General features: G+C 38.8%; 1 protein-coding gene across 1 annotated transcript in view; it reads left to right on the top strand.

Moving 5' to 3' along the window:
- NDC1 (NDC1 transmembrane nucleoporin) overlaps positions 1-21,777 on the top strand; it is a 48,685-nt gene that overhangs the window by 16,924 nt on the left and 9,984 nt on the right. Inside the window, exons 9-16 of the mRNA XM_067726210.1 lie at positions 444-536; positions 2,080-2,161; positions 4,802-4,960; positions 7,140-7,385; positions 7,476-7,591; positions 10,256-10,306; positions 12,308-12,371; positions 13,132-13,232. Of these exons, the coding sequence (XP_067582311.1) occupies positions 444-536; positions 2,080-2,161; positions 4,802-4,960; positions 7,140-7,385; positions 7,476-7,591; positions 10,256-10,306; positions 12,308-12,371; positions 13,132-13,232 (912 nt within the window). The remainder of the gene's footprint in view (positions 1-443; positions 537-2,079; positions 2,162-4,801; positions 4,961-7,139; positions 7,386-7,475; positions 7,592-10,255; positions 10,307-12,307; positions 12,372-13,131; positions 13,233-21,777) is intronic.

The raw sequence follows: 21,777 nt of genomic DNA, 5'->3' as shown, positions 1-21,777 counted from the left end.
CCACTGCGCCACCAGGGAAGCCCAAAATACTTGTTCTTTGAAGGAACTTTTAAAAATTTATATTGAAGAAATGATTTTAAATGAGTAGGAATTGCATTGTCTTCATCATCCAAATGTTTGTCTTAGAAAATGAGTGTTTCTGTTTTATTTTACCATCTCTGTAGGTTTGTACCCTCCAGTGACTTCAGAGAATTTTTTCTTAAATTTGTTTCTATTATTGGAAGTCAGAGATCTAGTAAAATTTGGAAAGTAACATGTTAGAAGGTAGTGTATTTGGGTACATGTAATTTTAATGCAATCTGTTTTTGCGAGGAACACTAAAGATGTTAGTTTGGTTGTATTGTCTCCTTTATAATAAATTTCAAATAGTGCTAATTTACTGAATGTAATTAAGTCATGAAAATAATCATTCCATAGTCTTTATATTTGATTATATTTGATAGGCTCGTCTGTTCCCTGTTCAACCACCATTTTCAGAAGAGTCAGATGAATGCCTCCCGAAAGTTTTAAACAGCAATCCTCCCCTCATCATAAAGGTAGCGGAACTATGCATTTTGTGTCTTTACACAGTCATCTCTAACTTACCTTATGGAATAGACTTAATATTTGCATAATTAAGTATTTCGATATATTTTTTGAGGGCCTAGAATATTCTAATACTGTAAAAAGTATTGTAAAAATCACCTACATGCTACATTAAATGCTGTTTACTTTTTCAGTTTTCATTCCAAGTGACTAAGATGCAGGTATATATTGCAACGTATGTGTATAAGCTAGACTAATTCTATATTTAGGAGAGATATAAAAATATTTCAAACATGAAATATAATGATATACAACCATATACGTTAGCTTTTCACAAATTCTTCATGGTAGCAAAACAAAACACTGATTTTTTTTTTTTTTAATCATTGGTTTAAGGTATATTTTCACTCATATAGAATTGTTGGCTGTTATGATCAAAGGAAGTACTTGATAGTGTGTACATATTCAATGAACTCTCTTAAAATTTGAATAATGATAATAATCCTAAAACAAATTTTAATCAAAAGAGTCTAAAGAAGTTGCAGTACGTTTATAAATCAACCTAAGTGAGAATAAATTGTTTTGATTTAAGTTTCATTTTGAAATTTTAAAAGTAGAACTACAATATACATGATCTTGTTAAGAGGTCATAGTACTTAAAAAAGAATTAAAATAGAACCTAGAGTTTGGATTACACTCTAGAAAAGTTGTAAACTAATAAGAAAATGACCCACTAAGGTTCTGATTACCTTTAAATATCAATTATGACTAATTTATTAGATAAACAAAAATATCAGTTACTCATTTGGTTATTTAAAAGATCTTTATTTACTGGGCAGATGTTAGTCACTGCTAGTTGCTTAGGGTGTAATGATGAATAAGACAAAGCACAGCCTAATGGAAAAGGCAGATACACAAAATAATGAAAATTTACTGTGGTAAGTGCAGTGGGAACCACTTACTCTGCTTGGGACCAAAGCAGGAAACCTTCGCAGAAGGGATGGTATCTTGAATGATGAGTAAAGTGGTTTGCCAGGGAACAAAATGAAGATTTTGAGTAAAAAAGTACAGCATATGTTGTGTCTCTACTGTGTGCCTGGGCACTGCTTTCGGACGTGGCAGCGAGCAAAACATTGTCCCTGCCTCACAGTTTAGTGGGTGGAACCCGGTGAGACAAGTAAGCAGGCAGTTACAATAAATTATGGTAAGTACCATGGTTGAGAGCTGTGTGAGTACATGTTTTTGCCGGGGAGGGCAGGGAAGTTCCAGGAGGAAGTGGTGTTTTAAGTTTCCCACTATAAGGTGGGAAGGAACACAGAGAGTTCCGTAGTTCCTCGGTAGCTGGAGCCCACAGTGACTAGGGTAGCCTACAGAGGGTAGAGGCAAGAAGGTTCTGGAAGTCTAGAAAGGAAGGTTATGGTTCTGAAAAGTATTTCCTTCATGAAAAATTTCAACTGATTTCCCCTTAGATATGTAGTATTGAGCCCCATTCATAAATAAGATTTTATATAGAGGTTAAAAAAATTAAATAGTGTGTATTTTTTTCCCTTTCAGTATTTGGCCTTGCAGGACCTGATGTTGCTTTCTCAATATTCTCCTTCACGAAGACAAGAAGTTTTTAGCCTTAGCCAGCCAGGTATTGCTAAAAATAATAGACCTAATAGGAACTGAGTATGTGTGTGCAGAAAGTGTTCCACTTAAAGTTTGGTGAGCTCGATATACTTATTAAAATATCACACATCATTAAATATCACACATATTTAATAATACTTCCATTAAATGAAGTATTGATTTAAACATTGTACAACTGTTTGCATTGCTGTGGTTAGAAATTATATTTCCAGGAAAAGTATTTTTAAATTTTTATATTATTTCCTTCTGTCCTCTCATTCCCTTCACCTGAAGAAATTATGAGGTAGGCTGACAGTTTTAGAGCAGAAAAGTACAGTTTAAGAATCCCAGAAGTTTTAATGCTATAAGGGGTCTTAAAAATCAGATGGTTTAATCCTTATGGAGGACCTAAGTCTGAGAGAGATTAAAATGGCTTAATAAAGTTAATGTCAGAGTTGGAATAAGAAATTCTGTTATTTGACTCTTAAGTGCAGCGCTCCCCCTTCCTGCCATGCAACTTTGCCTTCCTTTTTAAAAAAAGAAGTGAAAAGAAACTATCAATAGACTTGATGGTGATAGGCCCAAGGACACTCTTGGCAACTCTGAAACACTTCTTCATTGTTACTTACCGAGCTCCTCCAGACTGCAGCTGGGCCAGTAGTGCTCTGCCTTGTTCCTAGAGGGAAAGCCTTCCAGCCCAGCACCAGTGGGGACAGAACCTGGGTAGCTTTACATCTCTGTAATAAGCTCTTCATTATTTTGCCAAACTCGCCAATTCCCACATTATAAAATAAACCTATAGTTACATGTTACATGGAAATAAAATCCAGTTATATAAAAATATAGATGATTGGAGCCACTCTCCTTTTCGTAGTATGAAAAATCCAGTGCTGATGCTGTGGAAAATTAACTGTAGCAATACTTTTCTAGCAGACTGAGGTTTACTTAAGAATTCTCTATACACTAAATGTTTTCACAAGATATTCAAGTAAACCGTACCAGGGTGGCATGTTCTCTGCCAGAGAACATATTATTAAAATGTAACTGGTCATAGAAATAGAGATGAGATTTGTGGTTACCAGAGGCAAGGGGTGGGGGTGGGGGAACTAGATGAGGGCAGTCAAAAGGTACAAACTCCCAGTTATAAGATAAGTAAGTACTAAGGATGTAATGTACAACATGATAAATATAATTAACACTGCTGTATGTTATATATGAAAATTGTTAAGAGAGTAAATCCTACGGGTTCTCATCACAGGGAAAATTTTTTTTTTCTATTTCTTTAATTTTGTATCTGTAAGAGTTGATGGATGTTCACTAAACTTAGTGTGATAACCATTTCATGATGTATGTAAGTCAAATCATTATGCTGTATACTTTAAGCCTAATACAGTGCTGTATGTCAATTATATCTGAAAACTGGAAGAAAAAAAATGTAACTGGACCATTACATAGTTCCTTACTGGTCCTGCGATACAGCGGTAAAAAACGTCCTGGGGGGCTTTCCTGGTGGCTCAGTGGTTAAGAACCTGCCTGCCAATGCAGGGGACACAGGTTCGAGCCCTGGTCCGGGAAGATCCCACATGCCATGGACAGCTAAGCCCGTGGACCACAACTACTGAGCTGGCACTCTAGAACCCGCGAGCCACAACTACTCAAGCTGCGCACCTAGAGCCCGTGCTCTGCAGCAAGAGAAGCCACTGCAACGAGAAGCGCACGCACCTCAACGAAGAGTAGCCCCCGCTCACTGCAACTAGAGAAAGCCCATGTGCAGCAACAAAGACCCAACACAGCCAAAAATAAATAAATAAAGAAATTAAAAAAAAAATAATTTAGGAAAAAAAATGTCCTGGGGCCTATTGATGGAGTATTTTGTTTGTTTTCAGGTTAAGTGGTATTCCTCTTAAGTTGTAAATGGGAAGAAAGATTTAAGGAGGGACCTAAGTGAAGAGAGAATGATTGTTTAATGCCCAGGATAGAGAAACCAGTTTTCAGTGGACTCCTCTGCTATTCTCAACGCACAGTCGATTTTTGCATGACAGCTATTGGAGATAAAGATTTTAGAAAATCAAAAGATAATGAGAATTAAGGGAATTTTTAAGAGTGTGGATCACAGTAGTTAAATAATAAGATAGCAGATACATAAACACTCAGTATAAAGTATGATCACTGTCAAATAGTGTGTCACTTCTATAGATGTAATAGCAAATAAGGGCTCTTTTGCAAATGAAAATGTAAGGAAGCACAGTGGGTGAGCCACAGCAATTTAGAGGTCACTGGGGGCCATGGGGTGCTTCTCATTAGACATGTTCATTGTCATAAGTCTTCAGTCTGTTCAGTACTGCTAGTGAAGTAACCTGGGTCTTTTTCACTCAAACTGTGCAACAATGTTTGGCTTTATTTTAGCAACCAATTTGAGAATGGTTTTTTTTAATGGTAAAATAGCAAATTTTTGCTTGTAGACTTTTAGGAAAATTATTTCATCCAAATATTTATTGAACTCCTGCTGTGTATTAGATGGCATGAGTGTAAATGGTAGCTTGACTGAGAAAAGTGGGCCCTGATGCGAAGTGTAATATAGCATTTCTTGTTGATTTTTCTCCTCATTTTGAGAGGAGACCATAAGATTATCTACATTTTAAAAGCTGGTATTTGGACCTCCTAGGTGGACATCCCCACAGTTGGACAGCCATTTCAAGAGAGTGTTTGAATCTTTTAAATGATATGACTCAGAAACTTGTACTCTATCAAGAAGCTGCTGCTACAAATGGGAGAGTGATGTCTTCATCCTACCCAGTGGAACCTAAGAAATTGAATTCTCCAGGTAACTCCTAATACTACTAAGAGAGGGGAAAGCACTTACATTTTATTTCCTACGGAAGGTAACAGTAGTTAATGTAAGGATATGTATATAAGTGTGAAGTATATACTTTTAGGGAAAATTGATCCAATATATGGGATATTGTACTGAATCAAGAAAAAGGCCTGGGTACTATTGTAGATTGAAAAAATTAAGTCCAGTGTGGTGGTGGTGGTGTTAAAAAGGCTAACAAAATGTTAATCATCAAATAGAGGACTTCAGCTTACTCTAGTAGAGAGCCAGGTGAATCTTTACAGGTAATACTGGATGCTGCTGTGATTGCAGTATCCCAGAGATAAAAAGTTCCTGGGCGGTGCCCAGAGAGGAGCAACTGCAATGACTCGGTGATTTGGGGATGGGGGCATCACATTCATTGTTTTAAGATAGCTTGATATAATGTTTGAAAGATGAAAGCTGAGAGGAAAAAGTACAGGTGGAGGAACCTATGCTATTTCACAAAACACCTTAAGTAGACAATACCTAGGAATGTAAGACTGATAAAAAGACTTAATGTTCCAGTGCCTTTTGGAGCCAGGCATTTAATGAAAATGGGCAGAACTGGCTGGGTGAGGACTGTGGTAAACTTGAGAGCACAGTCTTCATCTGAAATGGGAAGCTGCGGGTTAGCTTCAGTCCATTGTTCCCATATGGAAATTTGGACCCAGTATCTGAACTTCTGGGCTTTTTTTTTCTTTTAAAGAGAAGCCTGAAGAAGTTTTAGGGAAAATCTACCACTTTTAAACATTGGCACCTAATCTTGATATTTAAAAAAATCACTATATAGGCCAAAGCAAACACATCTCTGTCTTTGACTTCATTACTCTGCTGGGGTCATAGACCAAAAACAAAGAGATTACAAAAGAAAAGTGATTTAGATAAGTTCATGAGTGTCAGATTTTAGAAGATTCTAGAGTGTTTCAGATGTTCTTAGCATTCAGATTAGCATTTATTTATTCAGCAAGCATTTATTGAATGCCTACCATGTACCAAGCACTGTGCTAGAAGCCAAAGAGTTGAAGATGAAAAAACATTCTTGGAACTGACCTTTTCGTGGGAGGCACACGAATAATGACAAGACAATGTAACTGCTAAAAGGAAGTCTGTCAAAAAGGAGTCTGAATGGGTAGGATGATGTTTGATAATGAAAGGAGGAGTTTAAATTTTATCCTTTAGATGTGGCACTGTTAGAGAATTTTGAGTAGCTATAGTTACATCAAATTAGCATGTTAGAAAGATCATTGTAATTCTGAGTTGGGGGAGATCCTGGGCCAGACCAAATATGGATTATTCATTATTTTAAATTGTTGTCATATCCCATTACTCAGTCAAAATTTGCCTCTAATTTTGAGGAATAACCGCAAAACTTAAAAACCCCAATCTTAATTTGTAAATCGATTCTCCAAATATTTGTTATTGCCATTAACCCTTAAAGAGTCATGTCATGAAAATTTGGTACTTTAAATGTTTGATGTCTTATGCCAGTTTTATTAAAAAGATAGAATACTAGTGTAATTTATTTGTCTTTGTGCCTTGTACTGGAGTGGCAGAAAGATGTTCTTCTATTTTTGTACAAGAGACTCTATAAATTGGTACAGTTATGAGATAACTTTTGAAGAAGCTGTTTACAGATCAGATTTGTAGGCAAATGAGTCTCTGGTGTGACTTCTGTTAACTTGAAAGAACTCTGGGGAAAATGGGATAAGATTAGCACTCTCTCTGTACATTTTCACACTGTAGATTTGATTCAGCCAAGTAATAGTTACAGTAAGATCATGCAGTAACCCTGGGCATATTCTAATGCAATAAGGTTGTTGCCATTTGAAAAAAAAGTATAAGTTGATAGGTTCACTCAAAGCAGCTTAGAGTTAGAAAAATTGACCTTGAAGATGAAGATACCTGTTTAGAGAAAAAAAACGTGGGCTGTACCACCCTGACAGAAAAAGATGTATAAAGCTCCTTGAGTGGTCACCAAGTTGCAGTAGTAAAATATGGATGTTGAGAATGTAAACCTAAATGGAAACAATCTACAGAGCCTTGGTTAAATGAGTTAAACAAAGAATTGAGATGTGTAAAATTTGAGAACCTCCACAGTGGCCTGCTTTGATCAGGTTGCCTCTTCAGCACTGGATCTGTTCTTTTACAGAAGAAACTACTTTTCAAACCCCCAAGTCTAGCCAGATGCCTCGGCCTTCAGTGCCATCATTAATTAAGACATCGCTGTTCTCCTCAAAATTGTCTACACCTGATGTTGCAAGTCCCTTGGCGACCCCATTTGGCTCTAGTGTAGTGAATCGGATGACTGGGATTTTTGATGTAAACACGTGCTATGCGTCACCTCAAAGTCCTCAGCTTACAAGAAGAGGGCCAAGATTATGGACTTCGGCTTCTGGTGAGGACTATTTATTTTCTAAAATTTGAAATGTCATAGTTACAGAGAATCAGGCTAAGTTTTCACCTTCTTGGGTTTTTTTTTTTGTAGGTCAGCAAATGACTGAATATTCTAATCCTTCTCCATCTACCTCTGTTAGTGCTGAGGGTAAGACAGTGAGACAGCCCAATATGATTTATTCATGGATTCAGAATAAACGTGAACAGGTAGGATGATACGGGTATGGGATTTATAGTTACATGTAACATTGAGAGAATCAAGGATCTCACTTAAGTAAGCCATTAGGAATAAATAGGACTTTGGGGATGCTTAATGTGTTAAGTTGACCCATATAAAATTGCCAGTATTTGACTGGTTTTGAGTTATAGAAATTGCAATTTCATTTGGCTTAACCTAATACAGTGCCTTTGATCTGTGAATTCTTTCATTTAAGAGATATTTATTGAGCTCTTCATCTATGTAGGGTGTGGTTTTAGGTATTGGGGAAACAGCAAACAAAAGTCCCTGACCATATGTTTACATTCTAGTGAGGGGAAAGAGGTGAGCAAGCAAGTGTATTACATTTCTTTGAATATAAAAAATGCAGTTTATGCTTGAATAACTCGGGTTTGAACTGTGTGTCCACTTATATGTGGATTTTTTTTCAGTAGTAAATACTACAATACTACTCGATTGCAGTTGGTTGAATCCACTGATGTGGAAAACTGTGGATACAGAGAACGGACTGTAAGTTATAGGTGGATTTTCAACTACAAGAGGGTCAGTGTCCCTAACAACCGAGTTTTTCCAAGGGTCAACTGTACTATTAATTGTAAGACTTACTTTACGTACCACTAAGAAAAAAAAGTTGCCAGTTAAACCGTGACATGCTATTGACTATAAGATGCATCCTGATATGTCATGTGCAAAATATGAAAAATATATGTCTTAAAAGGGAAGAAATTTGATGTCTTACGTGCTATGTAGGAAAATAGAGCAGGTAAAGGAGACCAGTACCTAGGGGAAGAGAGTACTATTTTATATGGTGTGATCAGGGGACATTTCATTGATAGGGTGACTCTTGATCAGAGGCCTGAAGGGAGGGCAGGGAACAGCAAAATGCAAAGGCCCTCAGGTGGGAGTAGGATTGGCTTGCATGAGGAACGGTATGGACACTAGTGTGTCCAGAGCAGAGTGAGGGGAGAGTGGTAGGTGGGTGGTGAGATAAGACATGTAGCAGGCACCCAGAGCTCGTCAGGCCCATTAGCCGTTGGAAAGACTGACATTTTCTCTGAATGTGATGGATAGCCACTGCATGGTTTTACCCACGAGAATGACATGATGTAACTTTACATTTTGAAAAACGCTGCTATGTTGAGACTAGATCCTCAGAGGGCAGGAGTGGAAGCAGAGGGACAGTAGTAAAGCTGTTAAAGTAATCTAGGGGGAGATGATGGTCTCTGTGACCAGAGTGGTTGTGGTGGAGACTAAAATGTGATCAAGGTCTGGATATATTTTGAAGGTAGATGTAATAGGACTTGCTTATGGTTTGGTTGTGGTGTGAAAGAGTCAGTGTTGATACTAAAGTTTTTGGCCTGAGGATCTGAAATAATGTAGTTGCAGTTTATTGAGTTGCAATTTACTGATGATTCTGGAAGAAGAGATTTGATAGGGGTAAGGTAGGGAAATCATGAGTTTGATTTTAGACATGTCAATTTTGAGATACTTACTAGACAACCAAGTGAAAATACTGAATAAGATATGAGACATACATCTGGAGTCTAGGGGAAAGTCCAGGTTAGAAATGAAATTTTGGAAGTCATCAGAATATAAAAGCCATGAGACTCCGTGAAAATTCTTGGGGAATATAGATATAGAAGAAGAGAGATGCAAGAACCGGGACCCTCTAATGACGAGGTCTGGGAGATGAGAAGGAATAGCAAAGGAGCACCGTTGAGGTGAGAAAGAACCAAGAAGTGTTTCAGACAGAAGTGAGTGTCAGAGATGATGCTGATAGGTAGCATGAGACTCAAACTAAGAATGAACTGTTGCGCTAGAAATGTGGAGGTCATTGAGTACTTGACAAGAGCTACTGGGTGGAGTAGAGGGGATGAACACCTGATTGGCGTGGGTTCAGGAGAGACTGGGAGAGGAATTGGAAACCACAAGAAAAGCTAGATCTTTCAAGGAGTTTTGCTATAAGGGGAACAGAGAAATGGGGTAGTAGCTGGGAGGAGTTGAGGGGTCAAAGAAGGGTTTTATTTTTTAGGATGGGAGAAATAATATCATGTTCATTGATAGAATGATCAATTAATAGAGAGGGCAGAACTGAAGGCATTTTACAAAACTTCAGGATCCCATATGGCTCTATATGCCATAAGTACTGCTATGTCATGAATTTACTTTCAAGTCAGTTGGGGTATATAGCTTTTAGCTTAATATTAAGAAAATTGTTTTCCCTGTAAATATCAACTAGTAGAAAACCACTTCATGTCTTAAGATCTTTTTTTTTTTGGTAGGGGAAACATGCTCTTTTTTGGTATTAAGAGGTAACGGGTAAGACAGTTGTAGAGAATTGAGAAAGAATATGGTCTTAGAAAATATCACCAGAACCACTTAGAGTTCCTTTTTTATTATGACAGGGCTTAAATTTGAGGGCTAGACATGTGTACATGGGAATGCAGTTTAGGTTAGATGGCCTATCTTGGTTATCCAGTTTATAGTACAGAGGTATTTATTTACGTAGTTTACCTTAAATACTGTTCTTTCTTTGTAAGATGTGAAGTGTTTCATTTAAGTTAGTGTCAGGAAGAACCTGGAAATGTGTAATATTATATTTGAGTAGAATTGCAAAATGTGCATGTGTTAATTCTTCCCTTTTTCCAACTCAGATTAAGAATTTCTTATCAAAACGGGTGCTGATAATGTATTTTTTCAGTAAGGTAAGAATATGTAGTTATAGCATTGGGAATGGGGGGGGGGAGGAAACAAAATAAGAATGAAGTAGCAGGTAGGATTTGACTTCTAAATATTTAGCTTGATCCTAGCAAGCCAAACAGCTCTGCATCATGCTTCACTAAACCTCCCTTTTAACAGTGGCTGCCCTAGACACACATCTCACCTTAGTGGCTTCCTGAGGCTTGGCTCTAGTTGGCCTTCTCAGTTTCCTGGCTGCAGGCAGCTTTGTGCTGATGTGTAGCCCCTTGCTGCAAAATGAGTAGATCCATGGTGATGCTTCATGGCTCATTGTCCTGCTAACATCTTTATGGCCAATTTGGTGTTCAGAAGAGAGATGACTGGGTTAGATTGCAGATGTTAAACTTGGGTTGGATAAAAGTTGTAATTCAGACCACAAACTAAATGACTTTCCAACTTGTCTGTCAGCTGCCCCAGCTGCTGTAGGGGAGTAAATCTCAATGGTAGAAGCTAAAAATTCATTCCTGTTTTCACTGCTACAGCTGTTGTGTGTCAGTTAATCCTTTGATGAGGAAAACCTTGCCCATTTGTAGGGGAAAGAATTTTTGTTTTAATTTTTTTTTTTTTTCCCCCCCCGTACGCGGGCCTCTCATTGTTGTGGCCTCTCCCGTTGCGGAGCACAGGCTCCGGACACGCAGGCTCAGCAGCCATGGCTCATGGGCCCAGCCGCTCCGCGGCATGTGGGATCTTCCCGGACCGGGGCACGAACCCATGTCCCCTGCATCGGCAGGCGGACTCTCAACCACTGCTCCACCAGGGAAGCCCTGTTTTAATTATTTTAATCTAGCTTCTCTCTTTTTCCAGATACTGTAGTATTAACTAATAGTGCACTCAGTTAATGCCTTCAAGTGAAACTCTGCATTGGCGTACATTCCTCATTTTTATTCTTTGGGAGTCATACTCTGGTGGGGAGAGAGAACTCAGTAACTCTGATAGAATATAGGTACACATAGCAAAGAATCCTTTCAAGTTCTTGAAACTGTTTTTTCACTGTGGTGGCAGGGAGGATCCACCCAACTAGCAATAAGGCTATCCATTAGAGCCCTGGTTAAACTATCAGACCCCGGAGGAAGGTGTCTCGTCTTCCACCAAGAGGAAGAGGAGTTGTCTGAAGTTTTACTTCAGAGCTTTGCTTCAGAAGGATGGGAAGAAAACTTACCCTTTTGTCTTCTGTATGCGGTGCTCTTTTCACTTAAGTTCCCTCATTTAATCTAACAGCATTCCTGTGAGTTGTCTTTTTGTCCTCATTTTACAGATAAGGAAACCTGAGGCTCAGAGGGGTCAAGTAGCTAGCCTAAGGGCACATAGCCAGTAAGTGGCAGAGCAGAGGCTGAACAAGATAAGATCTCCTTTTTCCTTGGAAGTGAAGGGCTGCTTTTGATTCTAATTTTGCAAGTGGATCTGTTGTATGATAAGGAGTTGTAGACACTGCTACTTAATGTTGGGACGTGTAACATGCTGTTGTACTTAGTAGGCTTCATTGGGTGTATTATGAAATCCACCATTTACACGGGCCAATTATTGCTCCACACCACAATACCTTGCTGTATTAAAGAAGGTTGGGTGGTTTTTCTTTGCAGTGGGATTGAGGGCAGACGATTTAAGAGAGGTAATATGTATTTAGGCAATTCTTTTGTTTAAAAAAAAAGATCATTCTTAACGCTTCTCTTAAGTGATCTCTATGCTAATCCCCTGAGGTGGGTTGAGTTGAATATATTTATTATTTATTCAACTCTTATTGTAAATGAGAAACTGAGGCCCATCGAGATTTAGAGACTTGGCAAGGGTCACACAATGAGTTGGTAGCAGAATGCTTTATTGCAGTTAAATCATACTGTGTAACAATTTCAGGTTTTAAAATTCTTCAGAGGCAGCTGTGAAATATTTATTGTTATAGTCTACATAATTGATTAGATGAAATTATCATTTCAGGGGAACTTACTTAAATGTCTGTATTGTATTTGTAGCACCCAGAGGCCTCCATTCAGGCTGTTTTTTCAGATGCCCAAATGCATATTTGGGCATTAGAAGGTAAGCAATCTCAGTGAACTGCAACTATGATTTCTTTATTAGTTAAATATTGAAGTATAATCCGTGAAAGATCAGTTCTGGACTTCGATCTCAATCTTTGAATATTCAGATACATTGTTATTTCTCTGTTTTATATAGATCATTTTTCTTAGATATTTAGGTGTATTTTAATTTAGGCAGAAATTTTCCTTGTATATAAGTGGATAAACTGAGCCTGGGGTTCTTGCCTCTCTTTCTCTATTTCAAAAAAACTGCAATTAATAGATTGTTTTTTAACCGTCAACTTACGTTGACATAGCATGTTTAACCATATTTAGCTTAGGTTAAATATGAAAATCTAGTTCCTGAAGAACTATTTCTTTTCATCTTACAGATACTGCCTTCTCAATGCTTAAATGATACTTCCTCAGAGGGGCCTTTCCTGACCACCCTATGAAAAGTATCCTCACAGCTGTCACCCTTATCATGCTTTGTTTTCTTAGCACTTATCACTATCAAACACAATATTATTTTAAAAAATTCTTTTTCCTACTAGAACGTAAGGCAGAGACTGTCATCTTATTCAAGACTGTTGCAGTTGAGCACTTTTTCCATGCCTTTTCCAGTCTTTGCCTATTTTTCTATTGTATTACTCCCTCTTTTTTTATTTAGAAGTTTTTTTATGCATTCAGAATATTAATCCTTTCCCAAATAGACGTATTGCAAGTAGATTTGCCTAATTTTGATTCGCTTTTAACTTTTTTCTTCTTTTCCACTTGAGGTCTGTCTCACTTAGTAGCAGCATCATTTACAGAAGATAGATTTGGAGTTGTCCAGACTACACTACCAGCTATTCTTAATACTTTGTTGACGCTACAAGAGGTAGGCAATATGTGGGTTGGGTGGAGTAGAGGTCCTGTCCCCTCCCCCTGCCCAGCTTTTTCACTTTGTTTCTTACGTATCACATTAAGCAACAAACATATGTTGGAAGTCAAAATAATGGTACTATTCTCACCCTCAGGCACTTACAATCTAAGAGAAACTAGGAAGATAAACTTTTAATTCATTTATAAGTAATAATTGTATTGTAACAAAGAAAGAAAGTATACTAAACCTGTAGGATATACCTCTGATATTAATCAGATTATTTAGGATATTGGAATTCTGTTCAGTGCTATAAGATTGCATCCTTACATAATTTGTAGCCACTGAAAGTGACTTGAAGTTAAGTTACCCTGCAGATAAGAAGTTACCTATTGGCCAGAGGCTTAAGAAGATAGAGCTGGGGCCAGCAGATTCCTGTTTTCAGGCTGGGTGCATAGTTTTAAACTACCAGGTCTTTTTAGTCCTAGACTTAAAGGAAGAAAAATAAAACGTATGCTTCTTGTTTTCCATTAGGCTGCCTTTCCTAACTTCATGTTGGGTGATATGTTTTACACTGCCTTATAATATTAGTTGTATGTCAGATGAGGAATATAAACACTGAGGGCTAGGAGCATTTAGAGGTAGGGGCTTGTGTGTTGTATAGGTTTTCTGGAGGAGTGTTACTGAACTAGGCTTAAAGGATAATAAACTGGTGCATCTTTGGGTCTTGGGAAACAATTTAAGATACGAAGAGAAAACAGGCTTTACTGTTCCTTTCTTCAAATCTCAATTCATTTTACCTCTTAGAAAGTCTTACCCATCAAAACCAGTGATTTTTTTTTTTCTTCACTCTGAGTCCTCTTTGTGCCCACTTTCTCATGTATGTTATTTGAGACATGTTTATACACATGGGTAGTTTTATTATTTGGGTTCTTTTCCCAGCTGCCTTTCTCTAAAGAAAGAATTTCCTACTATTTCTCCACGACTTCTAATATTTGGCTTGTCTAACCACACAATAGGGTAACCATGATTTGGGCATCTCTTTGGTACATAGCATAGTTTTTTTTTAATCACTCTTGCTATGTAGTTTAAAATAAAACTACAGTAGAATGTTCCATAGTCTACAGAGTGATTTCTTATCATTATTTATTTTGAACCTCAGATCTATCTTGTGAAGTGAGATGGAGGTGTTTTGGCCCTGTTTTGCACATGAGAGGGGCTCGGTAGTGCAGGGACTTACCTCAGGTCTCACACACACGTCTTGTTAGTGGCAGAGCTGGGACTTGAATGTGAGCTGATTGCAGGGCATTAGCAGTGTAGTAGACCCCAGGGAAAGCTGCAGATCCACATCCTGTATTCTCTCTGAACTTGTCTATTATCTTCTCCTGGGCTTTTATTTTTACATAAGGTTCTCTTTAGAGAGAATGGCTCTACCCTTAGAACCGTGGCTTTCAAACTTTTTAGACCATGATCTAGTACATTTACATTAGACTCAGAATATAGAGGTGTGTGGGTGTAACAAGAAACAAAAGATTCTTAGAAGAGTGCTTACCTTTTATTATGTGCTCTGCATTCTAATGCTTTCCATTCTGTTTCATTAAAAAAAAAATGGTGGTTGAAACGGAACTGATTTCACAAGGATCACACTGCCCTCAAGGTATTCTGCACCAAAGTTACTTTCTTTTCACCTCCCCACCATCAGAATTCCTAATTCTTCATAGTTGGCTATGGGTAGGTATGACAAGGAAAGCAATTTGTTTATTTGGTTATAGTCATTCCTACCTTTGATTGATTGGGAAGATAAGAATTATAGATTTGTCGAAGGGTCAGGCCCTATTTACTTTGAAACAGAGGAGTTGAATGGAGGATACTGTTGAGGGGCAGAGTAGAAAGAGGCAGAGGCATGTTTTTGAGAGTTGAGAAGAGGTAAATGGAACAAAGAACAGGACCAGTGATTTGATACTTTGCTTCTGAGTATAAAAAGCCTTCCTAGTGTGAGGCTTCTGGCATCTGTTCTCCCCTAGGCCACATCACAGTCGGCCTTTTGGTCATGCTCTGCAGGCATCAGATTTTGCAAACTGCCTTGCAGTCTTTCCCACCCCATATCCTGAGGTTGACTGTAGTGAGTAATTCAGTGTCCACGTGGATATTTGTCCCACACCTTGACCTCCTCACCAGTCTTTTACATACCCATCAGTGTCAGCCTTTGACCATCATCCAGGCCTCATCATCCCCTGAATTCTCCACCTCCAAAGCTTAAAATTCCAGGATTCTACCCTCTAAGTCAGAGTCCTTAAATGTTTTTGTGCCAAAGGTCCCTTTAACAGTCTGATGAAGCCCATGGACTTTTTCTCAGAATAATGTTCTTAAATACATAAAATAAAGTCCTTAGGATTAAAAAGGAAATCAATTATATTAGAATACAATTATGAAAGTATTAAATCTATGATACAGTAATGTGTGCTTTTTAATTAATGCATTAAATAACGAGATCTATCAGTGAGTCTACTAACCCATCACTTTGAAGTAGTGATATGATGAATGGTATTTCAGATAATTGCAATAGTAATGTGATATGAAGATATTGATGATATCTGTGGTGGCAAAGTCACAGGAATTGCTAATGCTATTGTGATTTACTGTTTCATAATTGAAAGAAATGCTAATTTTTAATTAGAGCTTAGTAAAGATAAGCATGTAATTTTTATCCCAGAGTTCTTGCGCCCTGAATCCTATCCATAGATCTGTGGGCCCATGTAAGAGGCCCCCCAAGCACAGCCTCTTATGCCCTTGCTTCTTCTGTACACTTTGTCTTTGTCAATATTTTCACTTCCTTTGTTTTTCGGCTCCCTCCTAGCTACACATATGTCTTTCCCTATCCAGCTTAGACCTTATAGTCTGTCACTTCAACCATTTTGTTACCAATTTTTTTTTTTTAACATCTTTATTAGAGTATAATTGCTTTACAATGGTGTGTCAGTTTCTGCTTTATAACAAAGTGAATCAGCTATACATATACATATGTCCCCATATCTCTTCCCTCTTGCATCTCCCTCCACCCCACCCTCCCTATCCCACCCCTCTAGGGGGTCACAAAGCACCAAGCTGACCTCCCTGTGCTATACAGCTGCTTCCCACTAGCTATCTATTTTCCATTTGGTAGTGTATGTATGTCCATGCCACTCTCTCACTTTGTCCCAGCTTACCCTTCCCCTCCCCATAACCTCAAATCCATTCTCTAGTAGGTCTGTGTCTTTATTCCCATCTTGCCCCTAGGTTCTTCATGACCTTTTTTTTTTTTTTTTTTAGATTCCATATATATGTGTTAGTATACGGTATTTGTTTTTCTCCTTCTGACTTACTTCACTCTGTATGACAGTCTCTAGGTCCATCCACCTCACTACAAATAACTCAGTTTCATTCCTTTATATGGCTGAGTAATATTCCATTATATGTATATGCCACATCTTCTTTATCCATTCATCTGTTGATGGACACTTAGGTTGCTTCCATGTCTTGGCTATTGTAAATAGAGCTGCAGTGAACATTTTGGTACATGACTCTTTGAATTATGGTTTTCTCAGGGTATATGCCCCGTAGTGGGATTGCTGGGTCGTATGGTAGTTCTATTTTTAGTTTTTTTAAGGAACCTCCATACAGTTCTCCATAGTGGCTGTATCAGTTTACATTCCCACCAACAGTGCAAGAGGGATCCCTTTTCTCCCCACCCTCTCCAGCATTTATTGTTTGTAGATTTTTTGATGATGGCCATTCTAACCGGTGTGAGATGATATCTCATTGTAGTTTTGATTTGCATTTCTCTAATGATTAATGATGTTGAGCATTCTTTCATGTGTTTGTTGGCAATCTGTATATCTTCTTTGGAGAAATGTCTATTTAGGTCTTCTGCCCATTTTTGGCTTGGTTTGTTTGTTTTTTTGATATTGAGCTGCATGAGTTGCTTGTATGTTTTGGAGATGAATCCTTTGTCAGTTGCTTCATTTGCAAATATTTTCTCCCATTCTGAGGGTTGTCTTTTCGTCTTGTTTATGGTTTCCTTTGCTGTGCAAAAGCTTCCAAGTTTCATTAGGTCCTTGTTACCTGTTCTTCAACTCCTTGTTGCCATGTCCTTCAGTTGCACCCATGTGGCAAAACTCTAAGGGATCAATCCCATATCAACCACCCACCCTTTCTCTTGCCCATCCCTCCTGCTTCAGCCTCACTTCAGCCCTTGGCATTTCTGACCTGAATTATTACTATGGCCTTTTGCTCCTCTTATTAACAGGGATCCTTCATTCTGACTTTAGTCACTATCCTGTTCTTCCTATAAGCCCTCTACTCTAATAACCACGATGGACTATTCCATTTCCCCCCCAAATATATTTTATTTTCTTAACCAGACTCTAACTCTGTATATGATGCTTCTTCTTTCCTTCTTTGCTTAGAACACATTTTTCTTTTCTCTGGCTCTGCCCTGTAATCCCCATTTCATCACTTTATTATACTGCATTTTAATTGTATGTTTACTTTTTTTTTTTTTTTGCGGTACACGGTTCTCTTACTGTTGTGGCCTCTGCCGTCGCGGAGCACAGGCTCCGGACGCGCAGGCTCAGAGGCCATGGCTCACAGGTCCAGCTGCTCCGCGGCATGTGGGATCTTCCTGGACCGGGGCACGAACCCGTGTCCCCTGCATCGGCAGGCAGACTCTCAACCACTGCGCCACCAGGGAAGCCCTGTCTCTTTACTTTTATTGTCTCTAGTCAGAGCAGAGGCAGGGACCTTGTCTTAATTCTGTATTCCTAGCATCTGACCTGGTACCTGGCAAATGACAGGCACTTATTAAATGCTTGTTTGATGACTGCTGGATAGCTTCATGGTTGGTTTGGTGGGCAAAAGCTTCTGTTCTGGGGCCTGATTTGAGTGACAGTTCTGATGTAATGGGTTAATTATAATAGTCCCAAGCCCCTTCATTTTGAGAGGCAGGGATGTCATGAGACTCATACGAGCCCTGTTACATGTTTTTGGTTTTATGTTCTGTGATGTAGGAGGGATACTTGCTCTTAATAACGAGAATAAGTTCTAAGTATCTCTTAGAATTTAAGGCAAGTTATAAAATACAGGCTTCTGGATGTTACTAAGGAAAATTGTATGGAACTGTTCTGTTCTTTTGTTTTATTTTTCACTATCAATAAAAAAGCCATATCACTGTGAATCATTAAAGAGAAAATAGGAAAGGGGAAGCCTTTCATTCTTCAGATCATTCAGAGGGCAAGCCGTGGAGGGATGGATATCCTAGGACAGTTGTTCCTAATAGTGGGCCAGGCCCTCCTGGGAGATTCCAAGTATCACAACAGGTTCATGAATCCACACATATATTGCCGTCATCTGAGTAATTAATGTTTGTCTGACATATTTATAGCTATTTTTCAGAGGTTTTTACATGCTGTTTTGGTTAATTAAAATAGAAATTCACTTAAAAGCATTATTTCCTACATTAGTGGATGGAGAAAAACTACTATCCTGTGGAATTCCACTACGTATACATATATATGTGTACATGTCTACATATATATATAATCTTTAAAAAGGGTCCTTATAAAGGTTGGGGACCAAAATGGTAGAGTGGTTTTTTTTTTTTGCGGTACGCGGGCCTCTCACTGCTGTGGCCTCTCCCGTTGCGGAGCACAAGCTCTGGACGTGCAGGCTCAGCGGCCATGGCTCACGGGCCCAGCCGCTCTGTGGCATGTGGGATCTTCCCGGACTGGGGCACGAACCCGTGTCCCCTGCATCGGCAGGTGGACTCTCAACCACTGCGCTACCAGGGAAGCCCCTAGAGTGTTTTTTTTTTTTGCGGAAAACGGGCCTCTCACTGTTGTGGCCTCTCCCGTTGTGGAGCACAGGCTCCGGACGCGCAGGCTCAGCAGCCGTGGCTCACAGGCCCAGCCACTCTGCGGCATGTGGGATCTTCCCGGACTGGGGCACGAACCTGTGTCCCCTGCAGCGGCAGACGGATTCTCAACCACTGCGCCACCAGGGCAGCCCCTAGAGTGGTTTTTTAATCAAAACAAATTTTTCTTAAATTGTGTTAAAATACACATAACGTAACATTTACCATTTTAACTATCTTTTAGTGTACATTTCTATGTCGTTAAGTACAGTCACATTGTTGTTTAACCATCAACCATCATCTAGCTCCAGAACTTTTTCATCTTTAAAAGTACTTTTTAGGGCTTCCCTGGTGGCGCAGTGGTTGAGAGTCCGCCTGCCGATGCAGGGGACGCGGGTTCGTGCCCCGGTCCGGGAGGATCCCACATGCCGTGGAGCGGCTGCGCCCGTGAGCCATGGCCGCTGGGCCTGCGCGTCCGGAGCCTGTGCTCCGCAGTGGGAGAGACCACAACAGTGAGAGGCCCGCGTACCGCAAAAAAAAAAAAAAAAAAAAAAAAAAGTACTTTTTAAAGTTTTCAGAAAGCCTTCAAGTCTTTGAAAAGTCATTGTCACCTTGATGGTGGGATATCAGCTCTGTCTATTTTATTTTTTGCCTTATCATCTGAAGGTCAAATTTTGATATACTTGGAATATTGGAGTTGACCTTTATGCTATTCACATATCCATTCATCCAGTAAATGTTAATTATCAAATGGTTTACCATGTGTTATGATATAGAATGAGAAAAGGCATACATGGTACCTGCCCTCCAGGAGCTTACAGACTATAAAATAGAAAATCATACAAATAAGTAACTACAATTGTAATAAGTGCCACAGTATGCAAAAATGCAGGATGATCAGAGAACATAAAACAGGCAAGTCTAAGCTAGTCTTGTGAATAGGAGATTGAAAGGAAGTATGAAGTCATTAAAGGCCTCCCTGAGGAAGTGATAACAGAAGTTAGAAGGAAGAATGGGGAAAAGGAAAGGAATGTTCTTGAGGGCCAGAACTATGGGTTTGAAGGCCCAGAGACCCTTGACCAATACTCTTCTACAAGTCACAGTCCATTCTTTGTTTCTCTAGAATCCTATGCTACTTTACCTAATATCTGTGTAGTACTCCAAAAGAAATGCTCTTTCTTTAATTTTTGTAACACTCCCATAAAGTTAGAATAAGACTTACTTTGCATGACTGAGGCTCTCTCAAAAAGACTGTATCTGTCGGTATGACTTAATCAAGATCTTGCCAATAAATGGTCGAGTAAATTTGAAAACCAGGCTTTTAGACCTGAAGTCCTTTGCTTCCCGCCATATCAAATTACCTCTGTGAGGGCTTGGCAGGAGCATGCATTTCTTAACCTCCTTTTATTTATTTATTTATTTATTTACTTACTTACTTACTTATGGCTGCATCGGGTCTTCATTGCAGCATGCGGGCTCTTCTTCGTGGTGTGCAGGCTTCTCTCTAGTTGTGGAGCGCGGGCTCAGTAGTTGTGGCACACAAGCTTAGTTGCCCCGCGGCATGTAGGATCTTAGTTCCCCAACCAGGGATCGAATCCGTGTCCCCTGTATTGGAAGGCGGATTTCTTTTTTGTTTTGAATTTTATTTTATTTTTATTATACAGCAGGTTCTTATTAGTTATCTATTTTATACATATTAGTGTATATATGTCAGTCCCAATCTCCCAATTCATCCCACCAACACCACCCCCCAACCCCTGCTTTCCCCCCTTGGTGTCCATACGTTTGTTCTCTACATCTCTGTCTCTATTTCTGCCTTGCAAACCGGTTCACCTGTACCATTTTCTAGATTCCACATATATGCATTAAGATACGATATTTGTTTTTCTCTTTCTGACTTACTTCACTCTGTATGACAGTCTCTAGGTCCATCCACGTCTCTAAAAATGACCTAGTTTCGTTCCTTTTTATGGCTGAGTAGTATTCCATTGTATATATGTTCCACATGGAAGGAGGATTCTTAACCACTGGACCACCAGGGAAGTCCCAGTGCTTCTTGGATTTCAGTATTTAGGAGAAGACAATTAGAGTGAGAAAAGACAATAATTTTAAGCTCTGGCTACATACTGTTTGCTCAAATCCCTGAACCTGAAGCCTTCTTGTCCTTTGCTACAAAAGGAGATTAGAGAGAATTAGAGATGTGTTAAGGACACATTACCTCCAAACTAAGACTTTCTTCCCCAATGTAACTTTTATACCATTAGGGTCTGCTGGACTCAATTTAATTTTTGTATTTATTTGTGAGCTATTCCAGTTATTTGTAAGGATTGATATTCTATGACTTTTATTCTTTCTTAGAGGTCTTTCAAAGAACAAAGAGAAAACAGTCGAACAGAATTCACTGTTTTACAGTTATCCTTTGGACCCTTGTAAAATCCAAGAGGTATTATGAAATCCTAGTGATTTTACATTTCCAGTATCTTGAAACAACTTGCTATTTGATCATCCCAGGAATTATTTCATCATTACTCATCAGTTATTCCAATTGTGGTAAAAAAGACCAATAAGAAAACAGAAGAATGATGAAATCATATAATATTGTATCATCTTTGAAGAAAAGTTATATAGTCTGAACACACATCTTTACAGTTTTTTTTTTTAAGCTTTCATTGAATG

This window comes from Pseudorca crassidens, chromosome 2 (genome assembly GCF_039906515.1).
Source record: "Pseudorca crassidens isolate mPseCra1 chromosome 2, mPseCra1.hap1, whole genome shotgun sequence".
Lineage (NCBI taxonomy): Eukaryota > Metazoa > Chordata > Mammalia > Artiodactyla > Delphinidae > Pseudorca > Pseudorca crassidens.
Note: the sequence above shows the minus strand (reverse complement) of the source record. Positions and strands in the feature narration are given on the sequence as shown.